The 12,589-nt window shown below is 40.9% G+C and overlaps 4 protein-coding genes across 6 annotated transcripts; 2 read left to right on the top strand and 2 right to left on the bottom strand.

Moving 5' to 3' along the window:
• Positions 1-1,274: 1,274 nt before the first annotated feature.
• Positions 1,275-4,390, bottom strand: lamtor1 (late endosomal/lysosomal adaptor, MAPK and MTOR activator 1). Its single transcript, XM_037268064.1, has 5 exons — positions 4,152-4,390; positions 3,195-3,337; positions 3,045-3,122; positions 2,601-2,724; positions 1,275-2,495 (listed from the first exon to the last, which is right to left on the bottom strand). The coding sequence occupies exons 1-5, from the start codon at positions 4,191-4,193 to the stop codon at positions 2,403-2,405; spliced, it is 480 nt and encodes a 159-aa protein (XP_037123959.1). The 5' UTR covers positions 4,194-4,390; the 3' UTR covers positions 1,275-2,402.
• A 1,457-nt stretch (positions 4,391-5,847) lies between these two features.
• sfrp2l (secreted frizzled-related protein 2 like) lies at positions 5,848-8,056 on the top strand. The gene is made up of 3 exons (XM_037268021.1): positions 5,848-6,595; positions 6,822-6,902; positions 7,035-8,056. The coding sequence occupies exons 1-3, from the start codon at positions 6,076-6,078 to the stop codon at positions 7,421-7,423; spliced, it is 990 nt and encodes a 329-aa protein (XP_037123916.1). The 5' UTR covers positions 5,848-6,075; the 3' UTR covers positions 7,424-8,056.
• A 322-nt stretch (positions 8,057-8,378) lies between these two features.
• tomt (transmembrane O-methyltransferase) lies at positions 8,379-10,553 on the top strand. Its single transcript, XM_037268025.1, has 4 exons — positions 8,379-9,338; positions 9,461-9,657; positions 9,753-9,875; positions 9,972-10,553. Exons 1-4 carry the CDS (start codon positions 9,077-9,079, stop codon positions 10,167-10,169), a joined length of 780 nt encoding a protein of 259 aa, XP_037123920.1. The 5' UTR covers positions 8,379-9,076; the 3' UTR covers positions 10,170-10,553.
• On the bottom strand, positions 10,429-11,977 carry anapc15 (anaphase promoting complex subunit 15). Of its 3 annotated transcripts, none has more exons than XM_037268024.1 (5): positions 11,818-11,977; positions 11,607-11,731; positions 11,459-11,518; positions 10,993-11,136; positions 10,429-10,904 (listed from the first exon to the last, which is right to left on the bottom strand). In XM_037268024.1, the coding sequence occupies exons 2-5, from the start codon at positions 11,724-11,726 to the stop codon at positions 10,857-10,859; spliced, it is 372 nt and encodes a 123-aa protein (XP_037123919.1). In that variant the 5' UTR covers positions 11,727-11,731; positions 11,818-11,977; the 3' UTR covers positions 10,429-10,856. The 3 variants fall into 3 exon arrangements, with proteins under 3 accessions (XP_037123919.1, XP_037123917.1, XP_037123918.1); XM_037268022.1 differs by having other exon boundaries at positions 11,814-11,976; XM_037268023.1 differs by having other exon boundaries at positions 11,607-11,778; positions 11,902-11,957.
• Between the last annotated feature and the right edge of the window lie 612 nt (positions 11,978-12,589).

Here is a 12,589-nt window from a genome sequence, read left to right on the forward strand (position 1 = left end):
GGAACACATTACAAAAGATTAAAATAATTAACATAATAGATTCAAATAAAAACACAACACAAAAATCTTTGCTTCATACTGTTTTCTGTTTTTCCAACGTTGACAGGCAGGCATGTAACATTCGCAAAGTTTCTCTGTTAGTGCCCACAAATAGTGACAAATACATCCATTCACTTATCCTTAATAGGTAAGCTGTTAGTCACAATTACTTAAATCTAGAAGCTTTTTATGAGAAAGTAAGAGATATAATATTTTACCCCATATAATAAAGAAAAAAATCATTGATGAATGGACTGTGAATAAATGTTCTGTACCTCCTATTCTATTCATGGTGGCTGGGGGTACAGTAGAGAAAATGAAGAAATGGAGAACATGCAAACTCACTCTGAGTCTGAGTAGGCACGAACACAAGCATGTAAAAGTGTAGAAAAGAGGCAGCAGTGTTCTGCCTCAAAATACTTATCAGTTCATTTAGGAACAAGGCTTTCTGTAAATAGCTATTTTAAACAGATTTTCTTCAGTGCTATTTAGTGGTTGATGTTATCTCCAACCAAACTCCGGTTTATGGCTAAATTTTCATTTGCAAATTGACACGGTGGAATACTAGATTCTTGTAACCCATCAATCCATTTTCCACCGCTTATCAGGAGTCGGGTCGCAGGGGCAGCAGTTTCAGCAGGGAAGCACAAAATTCTCTGTCCCCGGCCACTTTGTCCTGCTCATCCCAAGGCGTTCCCAGGCCAGCCGAGAGACATGTTTTTATTATTCTTTTTGTGTTAATTTTTCACATAACCCAATTGATTACATGTGGATAGGTATTATTATTTTTATGAATGAAATACAATTTATTTGGAAGCAGTTGTGTGGCCTTGCAAGGCCTCGCCACCCGCCCACCCAGGCCTCTGCTGCCCCCTGGTGGTTTTTGTGTTTTTGGAGCGTCATGTTAGTTCCACTTAGTTTGACATTACTTTTTGAGGGAGGGGGGGTTCAGAATTCTTTGTGACACCTGCACAGTATGGATTAAAGATGAATTTAAAGAGGGAGCCTTGGCACAAATATGGCAACAAAGTAGCAACCCAGGCAAAAGAGAAAGGTTAATAGTTTTGTGATTGTGTTCCAATTTGCGAGCATTCAACTGTTTTACAAGACCTTTATTTAAAAGGTGTGTGCGGTTCAATAGCAAACACATTTGGTCTCTTTTTAATATAAAACTCCAAAAGTAACATTTGTAATACATCAGTAATAGATTGAAAACCCCATCACACACACACAACAGCTGTTGAAGGTTTTTATTGAATTAATAAACAAAACAAAAACGGGGTATTTTTTTGGTACTAGCCTAAGATATTACAAATATATTTCAGCTAGTATAACATATCCGAGAAACAAAGCAATAAGTGGAAAAAAAAGAAATGCCAAGAACCCATTACAGAAAGCTCAAATGTGCGGCTAAGACAATCACAGCCTTGCACGAGATCCCTTCAGAGCATCTCACTCTGCTCCCTTGCGTGTTTTCTGTACGTTTAAAAACACAAAATAAATAATCTCAAAAAGCTCTTGGATCCTTTGATCTGTTGCGGTACGATGGATTGTTAACGCTCTCCCCACACTTCTCCAACGGTTAGTTTTTGATTAATACAAACAAATCACTCATAGTACAATCGGCAGCGAAAAGCTTGGTTTGAAAACTGACAAAGTGTTATTGGTTTTCATAAAAATGGTTGTCATCGATCACAGCCAATTGCGAACTTTCCAAAAAACACCCTCTACAATCATCTTCAGCTTTAGAATTAGCCAGAAAATTCTGTACAAAAAAGGCAAAAAAATAATACACACCTTTCCCAACACCCCCTCCACAAGTCCCCCCCCCCCTCCAACCGTAGGCCTCCAGTGCTACACAGGTTTTATGAGATTAGAACCTTTATGGAACTTCAGTGTAGTGAAGCCTATTGCAACCTCACCAGTGGAAATGTGCAAAATAATAACCCGTCAATTAGCCTCCCAGAAATGAATGTATTGCGTTTGACCTTGAGTTGAAATGGTTACCAATAACAATTTTTACTTATTTTGTATATAATATCAGAATTCTTCAGCTGGATATCAAAAATTCAACTTTGTAAACAAATTTGATGTAACAAAGAACAGCTAGCAGGATCAATGCCAGAACTTGCACATTTTATTATGCTTATTTTGTGATTCAAGGGAGGCCCATGATGTGGATGGGAGTTGACAACTTCTCACTGACTTTTGATTTTGCACAGTGTGACGAGATGGCCGTTGTGATGCTACGTGGCGTCGACTGTGACAATTTGATAAATGGGTGGAGAGAAGGGTGTAGTTGCAGGCACGGCAGGGACATACTCAATGATGGGAGGAGCCATACGCAGCCCAGAGTTGTCAGTTCAAGGAATGGCAAACTGGACCACTAGTTCTTCTTTCGCATCCACTTTGATTTGAGAGATTGCACTATAGGCATATGCCGCTATCTTGGATACCTGAAAAAGTACATGACAATGATTATAATCTTTCTTCAGACTTGTTTTGGGGTTCACATTCAGTCCCCGTGCAGCATTTTGAAAGTGAGTTGTGTGTGTGATTACCTGCTGAACATCCGAGTACGGCACCAGGTCGCTGGCGAGCACTTGGTGGGGCTGGCTAGTGAGGGAGGGGAGAGCCAGGGCTTTCTTCTGGGGCATACTGCTGCTCAAAACAGCAAGCTTGGTGCTGAGCAGAGGGACATACAGACATGTCATTTCATTCACATCTTGCCCACTCCCCCCACAGTGGTGGAAATTTTATTTTTAGTCCATTATGGTGATAGGTGATCTGGTCAGCACTAGAGGTCACAACTAGGGCTTGGGAATTAGTCTTGCATACTTTGTGCTATAGCCAGCACACCTATCAGTGTCACGTCCACAAAAAAAATAAAAATAATAAAAAAAGAAATATGTATGGTCACCTATGGAAGACTATGTTCAATGATATGTTCCATCCCCAGTCAAATAGCATTTTTCTAGTGATTTTCATACAAGCTTGAAATATACCTGTATTGCCGAGCTTTGTCCATATACTCGTGCTGCTCCATCATGACCGAGTCGGCTGCCGACACGTCAATGATGTTCCTGCGCAACAAACGACAATGTTTATTAACTTCTTAGATTATCAAACGGAGTCAGGGTGGATCCCAATCTTACTGTGCAGTTTTGGTGAGGATGGATGTGAGCAGCGCCTGCTCATCTGTTCGGGCTGAGGGGACGGTAGGAGTGATCCAGTCCGTGCCATTTGGGGGTTTGCTGACAGGGTTTGGGTGGGTGATCAGCGGCTTGCGTTCATTATCCTTCAATCAGAAAATTACCAAAAATTAATCTGGACCACTCTCTTACTGATGACTACAAAAGTATTTGTATCAGAATAAACTAATTTTTCACTTTAACTTTTCAGAAGAACACTACTATATATATATATATATATATATATATAAAACCCCCGCTGAAAACGAATTTAAGCTGATAGAATATGGAAAAACAAAAAGAATATGGAAAAACAAATGTCAAAAAGAAATGGAAAAAACTATGCAAACTTCCAAACTATGATTAGCTCGTGGATCGTGTGAGTAACTTTTGCCACATCTGGTTACAAATTCCAAAACTAAGACGGGAAAAATATACGTATAATGTCATTGTGACAGGCTATTCTGAACGAACGGGGATGTTTCCTCAAACGGTACTTGAGGAAGAGCTTGAGTCATACAAAAAATCGGAACTTGAAAGTATCTTGTGAGCTTTGTAAGACAGTAACCACGTCAATCAACGTTTTTAATTGCTTCACTTTTTTCAATGTGGCCATACGGATTAGCTCCCCTTTGCTTATTAATCAACATGGCCAAAGAACTCGTGACAGATTTCTTTACTTTCAGCAGTTCTCATTTCCACCGTGTGCAATCAGCAAACTACCCTAAACTAGGCCATCACTGAGCATGCTAAATGTAATCTTTTAAAAGCTCTAATAGCGGAATAAACCTCTTTTAATAATCACGCATCCTCTGACATGACCAATCGTTTGTCCTGTCAATCATTTCGAGTGAGTAGTGCTCGTACGACCGCGGACTAAAATCTTTGGAGCTTGTTTTAGCAAGCTAAGCGGCTAACTACCTGCTCTGCAGACTCGTTGTCGCTGCTGTAACAACAGCCCATGGCAGCGTCCGGTGCACTCCGGCTTCCCGGTTTTCCCGCAGAAAGCAGCCGTCCGTAACAACAAACATACAATTGGGCTTGAGCGTTATTTGGACTTCATCAAAAGAGGTGAGTTTGGTCAGCTCCTGTTGGAAACACTCAGCAGAAGCAGCTATCACATGACAGCTGCACTGCGCGTGCAACAACAAGGACGTCACTTCCGGTGGTGACGCCACGGCGCCGTTTTTAAACTCAAGGGAGCTAAAAGTACTCCTTATAAATTGTTTTATATTTTTTTTAAAAGTAACTGTTAAAGTTTATGCTAGTATACTTGCCATTTTTTTCCACCTGGGTTTTTCTCCTTGAACTATTTCTGTGTGAAAGAAAATGAATTGTAACTACACAAGGCTGCAGATTTGTCTTGTTTAGTAATTTGCAACTTCCGCTCTTTTTAATTATATCAGTATCGCTTACATAAATGTCTCGCCTACGTTTTTGTTGATTTCTTGTTATTTTATTTCTTTGAACCCTTCAACGTGAAATTATGTGACGATGCAGGTATTTTGTTGTCCACTTGGGGTCGCCTTCCTCATGTTAACAATGTTAATAAAGATATTACAAGTACAGTCTAATAAAATAAAACTGTGTTCAATGTTTTGTTTCTTATATAAACAGTACAGTAGAAAGACAGTCAATGCATAAATATTTATTGACTCTGTTAAAAGTTCCTATCAACATTTTTTTTTTCTGATGGCCAATTTTCTGATAGGCCAACAAAAAGGAAACACATATAAGAAGCTGTAAAATACAAAGACAAGATAAGGCTTGTTGGTGTATGCGTGGCAGCCTACCTCAACTCACACGTTTTCTTTCTTCTTCATTTTAGCGCCCCTCAGGCTAAGTACAGAATGACAGAGTAGAACATACTGAACTGTAACACTGATGATTCCATTAACAGCTGCTGACAACCACTTAACATAATGTACTAAGCATTTAGAGGTCGTGTACATAACGTGTTTGTAACTTAAACTTATCTAAATGCTCATGTTGTTGAAATTCTTGTTTCCACAGCAAAAACTGTTGAACCTTAAAAAAAAAAACATGAAACTGGTGCTCCTCTGTACGTATAGTGCAGGGATAGGCAACAATTTTATTTTCTACAAACTCAGAACGTTTTGCATAAAAAAAATCACTGATGCACATTTGTTTTTTATTTGATAAATAATTGGGGGGGGGGGGGGGGGAGAATCACAGGAAACTATACTAGAACTAAAATAGGTGAATATGCGAATCCACGTCTGCTGAAACATGAGTGTGCAGGCCTTTATTGTTGTTTTGAGTTGTAATATCATCATTCACCACTAGATGACAGACATGGCTAAGTTGTATCTTCTCTATATTACCATGTGAGTCGGCCTAATATTTTTTTTGCAAATGTGGAATGATGCTACACTTCTCCTCTGGCCTGGGAACAACCTAGTGGCTGGAGAGAGGTAATTGATAGATTACATCTATTGCACAATAAATAAATATGGGAACAATACAGCAACTCATCATTTATGCAATTATCTTTGGAACATCGAGTAATGTTTTGCATTCCAAGCCCGTTTCTCAGAAGTCACTAACTTCAACTCCATGCACACGACTCTTGATTGCACTTGAATGCCTCACGTCAGTTGAGCAGCTTTGCAGACATCCTGGCTGCAGACAAGAAGTAGTCACCAAACCTTTTGGGGGCGGTGGTGATGATTAACAGGCGTCTGTCCTCTTGTTTACCCTCCAGTTTCCTCCACACCTTCTCCTTTTATTTACGCCCACCGACAGAGGGGAGGGAGCAGGCGGAAAAGAGCTTCCAGCGCTGTGGAACTCACCTTTAGTTGGGGCTGGGACAAAAACAACCACTATGAAAGCGCTCTTGTTTGTTTTGATGCTTGGAGTTTCTCTGGCGTCTGACGCTCTCGCTCCTGCACACCTCGGACCGCCGTCGCTCGGCTTCAGTTCGTCGGTCCGGTCGGTGTGCAAGCCGATACCGAGCAGTCTGTCTCTGTGCCACGGCATCGGCTACCGGCACATGAGGCTACCCAACCTGCTGGGCCACGACACTCTGCGGGAGACCCAGCAGCAGTCTGCCGCCTGGCTGCCGCTTGTCTCCAAGCTGTGTCACCGGGACACCAAGAAGTTCTTGTGCTCCTTGTTCGCTCCGGTATGTGTGCCGGACTACAGCGGGCCGGTCAGCCCGTGCAGGAGCCTCTGCGAGGCCGTGCGCGACCACTGCGTCCCCGTCATGAACGCCTTCGGCTTCCCCTGGCCGGAAATGTTCAACTGCAGCCGCTTTCCACGCGGGACCCAGCTCTGCATCCCTCCAACTGGGGAGCAGGATGCGCGAACAATGGAGGAGATCACCCACGAGGAGGCGCTCAAAGGTTTGTGTGCAGCTACTAACTTTCTGAAACATGCAAACTATGGCCCGGGGGCATTTGCGGCCCACTGTCTTTTCTGAAAATATTCTGTTACATTAACAATTAAAAGATAGGTTTAGCTTACAATAGTTACTTTGTGTAACCCGCCTACATTCATTAATTATACATTAGAATGAGTCAATTTCTGCTGCAGATGGAGACATGTATAATCTCTCCTTTCAATACCCAGGAAGTGTCATTTGTGAAGCCTGCAGTCTTGCAGCTGAGGGAGAGACTGACATCCAGGACAACTATTGTCAAAGTCCATATGGTGAGGAAAGAAATGACGGGGTACTCTTGAGAGCAGACCATTAAAAAAAAAAAAATCTTTGTTTCCCATCCACATGAGCTGTTATTTGTTTTACAATGTGCCCGAAATCACACGTTTTGTCTCTTGTCGCAGCATTGAAGATGCGTCTGGGCAGTGTGTCAACAGTGGGAGGAGACCTTCAACTGGTGCCTTTGGCCCGAAGCCGCATCCTGAGGTGGGCAGGGGGAGGTGCGGAAAGGGCGGGAATTAGAGGCGCGATGGCCCATGATGCTCTGTGGCTGCAGGAAGGCGGCACTTGTGCGTGTCCCGGCTTGGACTCAGCAGACAACAAAGATGGTGTTGTCGGCAGGGAGGTCATGGACAAAAAGGTGAACGGGGTCCTGGATGGATGGTATTTGGCACTGGCTCAGGCTGAGGAAGGAAGGCTGGTGTTGACTCGGTTGGTGCGCTGGACGAGAAGCGACAAAGATCTGAAGAAGTTCATCAGGGGACTAATGAAACAAGCCTGCCCTGAACTGTAGCCATTCGGTCTGTTCCCTATTAGCAGCTCTTTTTCGACATGTCCCGTTCGCAAAAAGCCTCTAAATAATGAATCAGCCTCGCACAGACTTTTAAGCCAGAAGTGTGAAAAGTTACCACGACTCTGCATTCTGACCACTTGACTAATGAATGGTCCCCCATTACATTTTAAAAGTTGTTCGCTCAAGTTGTTGCAATATTATATTTTTTTGTAGGTTTCTGTGTGCATAAAAGATCTGCTTTTAATTTGGTGTCTCACGGGGTAGTATTGTACCTTTGACACAATTATGTAACCATGCAGCAATACAACAATGTTCTCATTGTTTGGTAAATATATGCATACATATTAAAACACGATAATGAGGAAACACTCAGTCACGCTTGTACTCGTTGCGGTTTTACATCATTGGGATATTGCTGTTGTATTAAACCAATCACGGCTCACCGGTTTTATGAAGCTGAGCCGTGATTGGTTGTGTCCTGAGATGTCATTTTCAGTTGAAGGCAAGTGGCAAATTGGCCGCCCTCTGAGATGGATATAAATGGGTCAAACGTTCTTAACTCATGTCTCACTAACAAAATTAATCAGAATGCCGTGTTTAGACTAGTGGGGGCACATATAACATAGTATTCTTGGAAAAAAAAAATTGGGGTTGACTTCCTCTTTAACATATGCAGAATTTATAACAAATAAGCAAATGAGAACTGAACACTAATATGATATTAACAGTTTTATACTGTGTATCTCAATACTTTTTTTGTATTTCATTGTAGTATTTTTTGTCAACCATTTGGTTAATTTAGTTAATTTGAGAAGATCTTATTGTAACTCTTTGCATTTGTATTCTATAAAGAAAGTTTGTTGCCTGTAACGGTTTTGTTTTTTTTCAACCTCCCATATTGAGCGAGTAAAGTGGGAAACTTGACTCAAAGTCAAACATACTCGCCTGCTGCTGTTAACTTGATACATCCAATGTCGGCTTCACTTTGTCTCACGCGGCAACGCGACTCTGCTTCCTTGATTATATATGGTACATAAAAAAAAAGAAATTGGTGGTTAAGATTGGAATTGATGACAAATATTATGCAGCAATAATGCAACTTGGTCTTACTAGTTTTACTGGCTGTAGATTAGAAACTATCAAGGGATAAACACATGAACGTGATGCCTAAATAATTCATAGCTTCTGGTCTCCAACCTTCACTCACACTACACACACACATACAGTATGCACACTTGGATCTAGCAGTACTTGGCGAGCTGGTTATCTGTAACCGTATTTTGCAGAGACTAGGTAAGTGTCTGTTGTGTCTGCAGTAAGTTAGTGTTGTTGGGTTTTTTTTTTGCTGTTATGAAATGTTACAAGGAATCAAAATGAAGTGTTAATTTGCTTTTTAACAATAACCCACTCAGTATAATTGACGGATACATTTTGAATTAAGATTATCAAATGTAGGCAGTTTGTCTCGGTCCTATTCATACATACTCATACAACATCACAGTAAACACTTTAAAATCATGAGGATGGTTAAAATCACTTGGATGGTACTCTGACTTTTAATAGCGTTGCGCTTCTAACTTTTCCATAGCAACCACAAACTTGTCTTACTGTTAATGATTGATTAAAACCCATGATAGGTGTGCAGAGACAAAGATGGTGTCCCCGGCCATCGCATTGGCTTTCCTCCCCCTCCTGCTGACGCTCCTCATCCGATATCGTTTCTACTTTGCGTTGTTCTACCGAGCGGTCCTGGTCCGCCTTTGGAAGGACTGCATTACCGGTCTGAGCCGTGAAGAGCGGGCTTACCAGTATGTTCTCACCCATGCCATACCCGGGGACCCTGACAGCATCCTGGACACTTTTGATGAGTGGTGCAGCAAGGTGGAGTACATCAGTAATATTGGACCTAAAAAGGGTGAGCGCAGGATATTCACAACCTTTACTATTGTCACTTTTCAATGAATAGAATTAGAAATATATCAATGGTTGAATTTGTGGTTCCGGTATTTGTACTGTATCTGCATTCGTCGTTTGTAGGAAAGATTCTGGACCGGCTGCTGCTGGAGCAGAGGCCTCTGACGGTCCTGGAATTGGGGACCCACTGTGGTTACAGCACTGTGCGTATGGCCCGGGCTCTACCATTGGGTGCCAGAATCTACAGCGTTGAGATGGATCAGAGGAATGCTGCCATAGCTGAGAAAATCATCCGCCTGGCAGGCTTTGACGATGACACAGTGAGCGACACAATCATAATTTCTTGATATGACTTGATCTACTCGTGTTGACTTTTGGAAGTAAGAAACGTAAAGCTGCGTTTCTTATCGTTCAGGTAGAGCTGATTGTGAATCCATCGGATGAAGTAATCCCACGGTTGCGATCTGATTTTGGTTTGGAGAGACTGGATTTGGTCTTCATGGACCACTGGAAGAAATGCTACTGTACTGATCTGCAGGTAGCAATGGACTACATGACTATATCTTCACGTGTATGGGTATTTCTTTGTTTTGGTGATACTAAATGTCTATTTCTTGATATGACGGTGTTGCAGATGTTGGAAGGTTCTGGTCTACTTGGGAAAGGATCTATAATTATGGCAGACAATGTGCTGTTTCCCGGCGCTCCCAAATTTCTCAGACACATTCGCAAGAGCGGCTTGTACGAGTGGAAGATCCACCGCGCCACTCTGGAGTACAGCAAGGGTATCAGGGATGGGATGGCAGAACTGGTGTACCAGGGGATTATGTAGACCAATACAAGTGCAAGTCAGCCTCCATCCAGCATTTATGGATGGCACAGCTTTCAATGCAAAGGATTAAAGCTACAGATTGGAGAATGTCTGTGCATGGTTAATCCTAAAGGTCCCTCGATCTATTTACATTTCCAAAATAGTAATACAAAATGTAATGCAGAGAGTGAAACTGATGTTTTTGATTATGTTAACTATATTTTACATGGATTTTGAAAAACCTCAAAAATTATGACATAATGCTTCCTTTTTTTTTTTGTTTAAATAAAACGTTTTACTGTGTTTCAAAGTGACTTTATAATACATGTGAAAAAAAAATAGAAACAATCAGGCGAGTTTACTGCAAAATCTTTCCAATAAATCTCCTTGAGTAACACATTTTATAGCTGACTCAGCTAAAATGTATTGTCAGGGTAGAAGCTGCAGTTGGTGTCACATGACAAACATGATATGGCCAAGGTTAACTGGTGAGAAGGGTTTAAACAGGATGTACTATAAAACCAAGAAATATGAAATCCCCTGTGAGGAACCTTGCCCCCAGGAGCAATTTTACCAGCAAGCAATGTCCAGCATTGACCAGCAATATGTTGTTAGATGATGCATACGTACCACATTTTTGTAGTCATAGTCATTTTTGTAGTCAACAAAATCACATGTTAATAGCAGAAGTAAAAAACACTTTCTTTGTCAAATCATCCATTGGTCTTGATCTTGGTCTTGCCCTTCCATGTCCACCTGGCCAATAGAAACAAAGAAATGGGTGAACTCCCTAATTTTCATTATATTTAAGATCCACAATAGTGCTAGTGACATATGAAAGCACCTCATTGATCTCGCCATCGTCAGGTGACTCGTTGTAATCGTTCATCTCGTCCATGTCCTGCATGTCTTCTTCATCTTCGGACTCCTCCTCGGTGTCCTCCTCGTCTTCATCATCTTCCTCTTCCTCCTCCTCATATCCCCCTCCCTGCATTCGGAAAATGAAAACGGTAAAGAAAGGCACAGTTTTGCTTGCAGAATGCTAATACAAGCATCGATAATAAAACGGTAAATACTATTAATACAACTGCATTCACGTAGAGCTTTCATTTGCAGTAAAGTTAGAACCAAACGTATCATTTTAAATCACATAATGTTGTCCTACTTTATCTAATGTAAATAATACTGAGCCCCCATCCGCCCCCATTTTCTTCAAGATGTTATGACACAAATAATGTATGTTAATATTAGATGACTACAAAAACAATATCCAACCTTTCCATTATTATTTGATACAAATACAGAATTACCTCAAAAATAGTTTTCCCAATTGGTAGTTGATTGTTGTCCTTCTCAGCAATGCTCTGCAACTATGGCAAAAGAAACGATAACGGTATGCTGTAGGAACTGAGTGAAGAACTGACGCCCAGCTCGTTAATGCGTCCTTTAAGACCTTACCCAGGTTTGATGCTGCTGTTCTTGCTGCTGGAGCTCTGTCTCGTCTACGCAAGGTCGGTCCAAGTTGAACCACAGAGACTCAGTTATTCGGGGAAACAAGGAGGGGAACAGCGTGGACATGTCAGCTTCGGAGCACACCAAAACAGGGAAGCAAACCTGTGCTTGACATGGACTTAGACGCGTTAAAAACAAACAAAAAAGCTTTACCTACGTGCTCTTATTCATTAATAGTCATAACTGACAAAGCCAATCAAAACAAAAAAAGATAATATTGGTGGAGTTACCATCCACTTGCTTGGTAATTCGACCGAGCGTTTTTTCGAAAATTCAAAATAGAGATGTCGGAAGTTAGGAGTGTTCGCCAAATGACGCCCGACTATTTCCGGTTGGGTTTTTGTTGCGCTAAGGTTCCACTTCGGAAGTGGAAGTTGGAATCAAGAGGCCAGAAAAGTCTTGCCAAGATTACAGGGGTCAGTATCTATAACTGAAAAAAAAAACCTTTTTTTTTTTTGCTTTTTATTTTTACTTTTATTTTGTTGTGTATATATTTTGTTGTGTTCATTTCCATATTTTTAAACCTTTTTTTTTTTTATTATACGTTTACGTTACTTTTTAAGTGTTATTTTTATCGTATTTCTGTTTTTATTTCTATATATTTTCAAATTAGTGCTCCAATTATATTCTTAGATTTATTTTCATTTTTAGTTATTTAATTATTGTTTTAGCAATTTTTGTCCTCATAGTAGTGATGGAGATGTCCCAAGAAATCCGAAATATTCATGCAATTGTTTTTAGATTTTCAGATCTTGGTGTGGGCGTAGGTTTTGATGTGCACTTGAATGTTGGTGACGGTTGGTTGTAGTTTTTTCTTTATAGTGAGTGTCTATGGTGAGAAAAGACTCAATGCCCATACAATCCCAAAACACTGGAAATTGTTCTCGCATCACCCAAAAATTCAGCAAAATTGAAAGTAACTTGCTTCC

This window comes from Syngnathus acus, chromosome 13 (assembly GCF_901709675.1).
Source record: "Syngnathus acus chromosome 13, fSynAcu1.2, whole genome shotgun sequence".
Classification (NCBI taxonomy): Eukaryota; Metazoa; Chordata; class Actinopteri; order Syngnathiformes; family Syngnathidae; genus Syngnathus; species Syngnathus acus.

Bases quoted from the DNA above. Each gene is read 5' to 3' on its own strand.
- tomt (XM_037268025.1), top strand. From the start codon at position 9,077: ATGGTGTCCCCGGCCATCGCATTGGCTTTCCTCCCCCTCCTGCTGACG. The intron at 9,658-9,752 runs GTGAGCGACACA...CTTATCGTTCAG, and splicing joins CAGGCTTTGACGATGACACA to GTAGAGCTGATTGTGAATCC. The intron at 9,876-9,971 runs GTAGCAATGGAC...ACGGTGTTGCAG, and splicing joins GCTACTGTACTGATCTGCAG to ATGTTGGAAGGTTCTGGTCT.
- lamtor1 (XM_037268064.1), bottom strand. From the start codon at position 4,193: ATGGGCTGTTGTTACAGCAGCGACAACGAGTCTGCAGAGCAG. The intron at 3,338-4,151 runs GTAGTTAGCCGC...TTCTGATTGAAG, and splicing joins ACAACGAGTCTGCAGAGCAG to GATAATGAACGCAAGCCGCT. The intron at 3,123-3,194 runs GTAAGATTGGGA...TTTGTTGCGCAG, and splicing joins ATCCTCACCAAAACTGCACA to GAACATCATTGACGTGTCGG.
- anapc15 (XM_037268024.1), bottom strand. From the start codon at position 11,726: ATGTCCACGCTGTTCCCCTCCTTGTTTCCCCGAATAACTGAGTCTCTG. The intron at 11,519-11,606 runs GTAAGGTCTTAA...CTTTTGCCATAG, and splicing joins AACAGCAGCATCAAACCTGG to TTGCAGAGCATTGCTGAGAA. The intron at 11,137-11,458 runs GTAATTCTGTAT...TTCCGAATGCAG, and splicing joins TTGGGAAAACTATTTTTGAG to GGAGGGGGATATGAGGAGGA.
- sfrp2l (XM_037268021.1), top strand. From the start codon at position 6,076: ATGAAAGCGCTCTTGTTTGTTTTGATGCTTGGAGTTTCTCTGGCGTCT. The intron at 6,596-6,821 runs GTTTGTGTGCAG...TTCAATACCCAG, and splicing joins CCACGAGGAGGCGCTCAAAG to GAAGTGTCATTTGTGAAGCC. The intron at 6,903-7,034 runs GTGAGGAAAGAA...CTCTTGTCGCAG, and splicing joins CTATTGTCAAAGTCCATATG to CATTGAAGATGCGTCTGGGC.